Below are 7,657 nucleotides of genomic sequence, written 5' to 3' on the forward strand. Positions count from 1 at the left end.
AACTCTTTTTATTTCAATATATTTTCAAATGTAATTTTAGAATCCTGTAATGGCAAAGTTGAATTTTCAGCAGCCATTACTCCGGTGTCACATGATTTGGGGAATAGTTCTTTAGCAACATTACAAATGTCTTTACTGTCACTTTTAATCAGTTTCATACAATCTTGCTAAATAAAAGTATTAATTTCTTAATTTTTTTCTTGAATATTAGTGTACATGGTACTTTAATGCTTAGACTATGTTGTAATGGTTCTTTCTCTCTCTAAGTAGGTACCACATGGAGTACAGACAGCTCCAGCAGGAGCACTAGCTGGTTGGTTCTGAGAAACCTCACTCCACAGGTATCCTTGTGGCTACTGTTATGTTCATTGACTTAATTTCTTGGTTAATCATGTGCAGTGTTATATGACCCTTTGTTTTCTGTGTTGTTTAGATTGATGGTTCAACACTGCGGACACTGTGCATGCAACACGGCCCGCTCATCACATTCCATCTCAACCTGACACAGGGCAATGCCGTGGTGCGCTACAGTTCTAGAGAGGAGGCTGCCAAAGCCCAAAAGTCCCTACACATGTACGTAAATGTTTCACTGATGTCTTCTTTAAAAAAAAACAAAACAACCTCAGCTATATCATCACTGTCATCCGTTCTTTGTCTCTGAATACCTGCTTTCCAGGTGTGTTCTGGGAAACACCACTATACTGGCAGAGTTTGCTGGAGAAGAGGAGGTGAACCGCTTCTTTGCACAGGGTCAGTCCCTCACGCCCACCACCAGCTGGCAGGCCAACCCCGGCACCAATCAAACACGGATGGGGGGTGGGGGGGCGGCGGCCACACACCCCATTGGCCACTGGAACAGCAGCAGTCTGGGAGGAGGAGGAGCAGGCGGGATGGGGTCCGGCAGTAAGGCGAGCAACGAGCTGCTGTGGGGGGGTGTACCGCAGTACTCCAGCCTGTGGGGGCCGCCCAGCGCCGAGGACGGCCGAGTGGTGGGCAGCCCCACCCAAATCAATACGCTGCTTCCTGGAGACCTGCTGAGTGGAGAGTCCATGTGAGAGCACCAAGCGCTCGAACCCCTAAACCGTAGCGAAATATGAAACTTAACAAGCAAAAACCAAGCAAATCATTTGGCGATAATCAACGTCAGTGGAACTGTGAAAAACCAAGAGACAGGAGGCTGAGGCCACACTTGCAAAGAGGCTGCTGACCTTCTTCCTCTACTTTTTTGTTTTGTTTTGCGTCTCTTCATCTGTGTTATTTTGATCATTAGGCTTGGGTTACAGTATTCTATGGACTTCTTACGAAGAACCGTAACTAAAAGAGAAGTGAACCTTTACCGAGACTTTTCTCTAATAACTGATACCAGTGTGAAAGTGTATTTTACTACAAACTGACGAGACAAGCTGCCATTTTTTTTTTTTTATTCCTCTGGCACGAGCACATTCTGTCAGCCCAATCACAGCATATTGCCCTCTCCCCGACGAAACGTGCGTCATTCCAAACCGGCTTCCCCTACTCCCTGTCCTTTAGACTGGATCCATGGCTTTTTTCAGTTGTCCTTGGGATCGTTTGGATTAATTAACAGCACTAAACTTTAGCCTTAACTGCTGATCAGTCCCACTCCATTTGTACTCTGAAGAAACTCATCTTGAGAATTGCACATTTTCTCATTTCTGAGCCAGGACTGTCATGGTTTCGATCTCAGCCGCAATGTACGCGTATTCGTCCTTCCTGTTTCCCTCGGTCACCTGTCCTCGTAACTCTCGAAAGGACGGACAGGTATCTGACCCCTCTGCACATTTGAGGCATTTATTCTTAAGCTGAGAGGACACGTGGACAGCTGAGGAATATATTAACCACTGCTCACGAAAAACTGTACAGGAAACACTTTTTCAGATGGACTACTTTTCTTTTCTCGCTCTCTAAAAAACAAACAAAACATAAGCCCTCATTGTCGTTCATCTGAAGTGCAATATATGCCACAGACTCTTCCGTCCATCTTTACGCAGTGCTTTTTTGCCGGTGAAACGGTAGGAGCTCGCCTGGGGACGGGGGGGAAATCAAAGACTCGTCTCCTGCCGTGTCCACCAAGCGTGGGACTGAACAGAAGAGGACTCTCTCAGTGTGCAAGCCCATGGTGATGAAACACTCACAAGCACTTCCTCTACACACTCAAGGACAAGTGTGACTACAGGGGCAACAGGGGCTTCAAACCAAATAAGAGGTGTTTCTTGTAACCCAGTAGACAAAGTGCTTTTTTTTTTTTTCGTTGTTGTATTTGGTACAAAAGTATGGAACAAAGAAGGCGTGGTTTCTTCATAGCACTTAGCAAGAGCGTCAAGCTCCGATTCAATGCCAACAAATTACACTGACAAAAAGCAACGATGAAAAGCAATCTACCGAACTTCTCCTCCATACTCTAAACGGATTTTGCCGTTTCTTTTCTTCTTCGTCCTTGTCTTTCCACGGTCTTTTGACTTTGAAGTCCGACATTTCGAAAATGGTAGCAAAATGAAGGGATGTCTGATGAGAAAAAAAAACCACCACCACAACAAGACTGAAGCGTTCACGTGTTTTTAGGTGTTTTTTTCTTTGTTTTTTCTTTAAGATGATATGTATCAAAGTAAATATCACTGTTACAGTACTCCAAAATCATTAGCCTTTTTGTCTGGAGATGCTAGACGTGTTGTAATGTTTCTAATGGATTCTGAGGGGCCCCTTGCCCTGGCGGCCCCGCCTACCTGTATGATAAGTGTGGCCATTGAGTGCCTATCTGCTGTGGCGCCTCAGGTGCCCACACTCTGACTTTTGACCCGCTGTGCCAGGCCGGCGCACCAGATGCCAGAACGGACCCGCCTGGGGCCGGAGCAGTGGCTCCTTCAGACCTGGCCAATCAGTACGTACTACTACTGCGCCAGCACTCGACCTCGTCTCATCTTCACTCTCATAGACTCTCTTTCTTCCTTTCATGCAAAGATCACTTTAGCTGGAAGTGGACAGGTTCGTTTTATGTACTTTTTACGATTGATTGGGTTTTTCCCTTCTGGAATTGCCAGTGTTGTTTTTGTTTTTTGGTCAACATTGCTGTTGTTATCGTCATTGCTGTTGTTGATGTTATATCGTTATTTTGCGCTTTTTGGGTTTATGTGTGTGTCAATGCAGTGGTCTCTATGGTAGCTGCTCTCACCAGCCCCTCTTGCTGCGCATATGCAGAAACACTCTGATTAAGAGGCACACCTCAGCGTAAATGGCAGCGACGATTGATCCGGAATCACTCGTAGTGACGAAATGGGTTGTTTTGAGGACAGAGCGCACGTAGTGGCGAAACGAAGAGTAGGTCAATGGTGCTCAGTTTGTCTTCTGCCTCTCCTCTGCACTTTCCTCCGCTCCGGTGTCACAACCCTGCCAGGACACACACTCACACTGGTGCTTACGACAAAGGGCAGGCAGAGTACACTACTTTACCTGGTCGCCTCCTCTCACAGTAATAAAAGCAAATGATAACGGAGACTTGGTTCTCCACTTCTATGCAAAGACCGACGAGAGGTGCAGTTCACGGCCTTCAATCTGTAGTTCTCTCCAAGCCCACTCTTCAGCTCACCAGGTGATTGTGAGAAGGCAGCTTCCTTACGGTGTGGCCTAAAGTAAGAAACCGGCCCGATGACCAGGCCCTCACTGTTCACTCTCTGAATGATCTCTTACATTACGTACATGCAGTCTCAGGGCAGCCTCAGAGAACCCCAAACTGTTTTATCGTTACGAGGAGGGCGCTATCGCATTATCCAATGTGGCTTTAAAGATGCTAAATGGGTAGGCGAGTGGACTCCAAGAAGGAAGTCCCTCTGTTTTTTTTCTTCTAGATCCTAATGTATCTATTCTCGATCTTAGACCTAACCTAGACATGAATCTATCAGAGTGGAACAACTTTCTTGAAATTTGTTTTGATGTTTGGTTTTGTAAAGAGCACATGGAGATGGAGAGGTAGAATGCAGGTTGGCACCAAGAAAGACAGGTTGCACCTTGTCCCGGGTATCGAATATATACGTCTGGGAGGACTGCTGAGAATTAAACAGGGAATCCAGAATGTTTAGGTGCACTGTAGATGGTTCACATTTGGGTACATCTTTTCTTTTTCTGTTTTTTTAAACCAAAAAAAGGTTTATGTCTGATTATTATTATTAATATTGTTGAAAAAGGAAACTTTAATTCTGTACACTCTTGACTGAAGTGCTTCTTTCTGCAAGCCTTTGACGCCCTGAAGTGGCGGACAGATGACTCTGGGGTTGCTGTATTGATGGTATTAAATTCTGCCCTGACCCGATAGTAGGGGAACGGTGCAGATTATTTTTTCTTTTCTTTTTTTCTTTTTTTTAAACAGGTCCAGGTCCATGTGGACCTATTGTATCAGGAGGCCTGAGGCACATGCCAGTTGATACCAAGTCTTAAAAGGGGAAAATCCCTTTCTGGAAGATGATTTTTTTTCACACTCGAGTGACACTAGCAACAATCACTATTGCCTGTTTTTGAAGATATATATATTTTTAACTGCCTTTCTCTAAGCTGTACTTGAGACCACAAAAAAACAATTGTCCAAAAACATGTTTAAAATCCAGAGGATTGCCTGGCAGACTAGCTAGCTAGCCAACAAGTGCCCACTGTGTCCTCCTTTGTGGGCATATACTGGGTCTTATCGATAGGACTAATGCACCCTGGCTCAGATGCAACTTTGTTTAGATAAAAAGGCTGCTTCGATCGTACAAAATAACAGGGCCTGGGTGAAGATGAGCTCTAAGAAACACAAATCCTCTTTCTTAGGGTCCTGGCTAGAATATGCACATGCTGGTTGATATACATGTACATCTGAAATCCTGTGTATGTATATAACTGGTTATCTTTTTTCTTTATTTACATTTACTTTGGTTTTCAGGCCCGAGTAACCCCCTGTTTCCTTCTCTCCATAAATTTACCTAGATGATATAGCATATACATATCAAAAATTATACAAATTAAAAAACACAAATACTTGAATCATAAGAAGCGCCAATAATGTAATGTGAATTTTTTTTGTAATTTTGTCATTCATACACTTCGAAGCTTTTTGATAACATCAGTTCAAACTGAACGAAAAAAAAAAAAAAACTTAATTAAAAAAAACAAACAAAAAAACAAAAACAAAAAAAAACAACGCAAAGTGACATCGGTTGTATGTGAGTGTTTGCACAAGATTGCGTGTACTGTATGACGGATGAATGCGTTCATTTGCCTGTGTGAGTGGGTTCAAACCAATGTATGCTAGTGATTACAGTGGATTTGTTTGCGCCTTTGTTTCATTTTAAGCATCTTAGTTTTGTTTTTGTCTTTTGTTGGCTAGTCAAAAATATATTCGTATGTGTATTGTTATCGTATTTGTTATTAGCTTTGTTATTAGAGTTGCACTGAGTGTCTGCTTCCCCTCATTCAGCGAATCGTACATGATATTAAAGTACTAAGAGGACAAGGTGACAATTCATGTGTTAATGTTTACTCAAGGATTTATTGAGAAAAATAACAAGTGTTTTTTTTTTTTTTTTTTTTTTTTCTGTAATACGATTATCTACCTTATAGTGGCTTTTATTGTGGAATAATCCGTGATAAAGAAATTATTTTGAGTATTGCACCATTTTGTTTTTCAGATTATAAACAGAAAAAATGCAAAATGCTAACAAAAAAAGTATATAAATATAAAATGTGGGGATTTTTTTTTGAAGAACTGTGGCCATAGATCGATGTAGAGGAACTTGTAACTCCCCATGTTACACCATGATGAGCTGGATAGACATCTGGAGAAGAGTTTCTTACAAGACTCATTTCAGAGGTGCCTACCTTTCTGGTTTGTTTGTTTTTTTTTGGTCGTTAATGTTCATACCTGTTCTAGTTTTTGTTCACTATCTTCTTTGTGCAAGGCCACCAACAGTTTACAAGCATTTCATGTTTTTCTGAAGTTCAAGGAAATTAAATTTTGCGATGGCATTGTCATGAGAAGAGAAAAATCCTAAAGGACATATACTTCCATCAAATGAATAACAAAAACACTTTACAGAATGAAGATTATTGTGCTACTTGCAGAACTCTGGGATTGATCAGTGTTGTTTTTGTTTTTTTATTTATGTTGGCTGTTACTTTCATATATTATCAAAGCCTGTTTTTTTGCCTGTTTTTTTTTCTCAAAGCAAAAAAAACATTTCCTTTGTTGAAAAAAAGAGAAAAGAAGAAGACATAAATGTTCACTATCTTGCACACACAAAAAGTGGATCATGTCTCAGGAAGGCAAGGGTTCCAGAGTACCAACTCCACGCCATTTAATGTTCATTTTTAGAGGAGGAGGATAACAGAAAAAAAACAATAAGCACTGAAGGTTATGGATTTCAGAAGAAGAAAATACCTTTGTTTCTAAATCCGTAGCAGTTACTTATTTACCAAATAATGAACTCTTAATGAACTTTAAAAAATGGAGTGCTTTATATATAAATCTATATATTGAAATTGCTTTACATTTTAAACAAAATGATCAATGATTTTGATTGTTCAAAAGACGGTGAAAGAACATACAAATGCTGTATGTTTGAATCTTTATTGTATTTTCTTAACATGAGGTCCCTTCCTGTTGAAATCAGGACCATTGTGCATTACTATATTTCTTTCCTCTTTGTCATTCTGTCTCTTGTGGCGGGTATTACATAATGAGAAATTAAAAAGAGGGGTTGGGGGGCAGGGCTTCTGTATCAAATTGAACGATTTCAAGAGAAAAAAAAAAAAAGCTGGTTTATACGGATCATGATCTATGCACAAGGGGGTGGGCTTCTTAAAGCCTCTGTGACCCATCTCTCATTGGGATTAGAGGGATTCTTTCTGTGTCTTTTTATTGTGCTCATTTGCTCTGTTGTCTCCCTCCCCCACCGACCCCATCTTATTTCCCATTTACCATGTTTCTTACAGTACATCGCCATGCTGTGTATTTCTAAACCAATGAACGTCTCATTCTGAAGCACTGTGGGGGTTTTTTGTAGCCCATGTCTTTCAAGGTTGTCTGTGTTCTGCGTGTGTGTGTGTGTGTGTGTGTGAGCGACCGAGTGTGTTTCTGGGATATGTGGATGGAGATACTGGGTTGCTTTTGCCTTTTGATTTTAAATGTTAAGGAATATGTCTGTACTGAGATTAAGAAGTCAGTGGCTTTTAATGTTTTTGTTTTCTCTCTCTTTCTCTCTTTTTCTCTCCTCATAGAATGTGATTGTTGACATGCACCGAAAAAAAAAACAAATGTTTTGAACTATGGAGCTTCTTTCAAACAATTAATAAATTGCATTTTTGTTCTTGGCTGTAATGAATATGGTTTGGTCATTTATTAGTAGTAGACATCAGTAATCTGCAGTTATGGGCTACAGGATGAATACAGGTAAAGTGGGAGTCTTAATAACCTGTTTTTTTGTTTGTTTGTTTCTGACGGAATAAAACATGTTTTTAGTAGTGCAAGATGACAAACAGCTATTTGGATCACACAAAAAAAGGCCCCTGACAAATGATCAGAAAGTAACCAGCCTGTATTCACCCTGCTTTATCTAAAATTACGCATTTAAAATAAATGGGTTAAAGAATAATTGGAAAATGCCGTTTTAAGGAA

The 7,657-nt window shown here is 40.8% G+C and overlaps 1 protein-coding gene across 4 annotated transcripts in view; it reads left to right on the plus strand.

The window, feature by feature from the left end:
* The window catches only part of LOC306868772 (trinucleotide repeat-containing gene 6C protein-like), a 74,948-nt gene extending 69,824 nt beyond the window's left edge, over positions 1-5,124 (plus strand). For 3 of the 4 annotated variants that reach the window (XM_079415120.1, XM_079415122.1, XM_079415123.1), the window contains 3 exons: positions 268-341; positions 434-573; positions 677-5,124. In XM_079415120.1, the coding sequence (XP_079271246.1) occupies positions 268-341; positions 434-573; positions 677-1,055 (593 nt within the window). In that variant the 3' untranslated portion in view covers positions 1,056-5,124. The remainder of the gene's footprint in view (positions 1-267; positions 342-433; positions 574-676) is intronic. The other variant, XM_079415121.1, reaches the window with a different exon arrangement.
* Positions 5,125-7,657: the final 2,533 nt, after the last annotated feature.

This window comes from Barbus barbus (genome assembly GCF_936440315.1).
Source record: "Barbus barbus genome assembly, chromosome: 4".
Classification (NCBI taxonomy): Eukaryota; Metazoa; Chordata; class Actinopteri; order Cypriniformes; family Cyprinidae; genus Barbus; species Barbus barbus.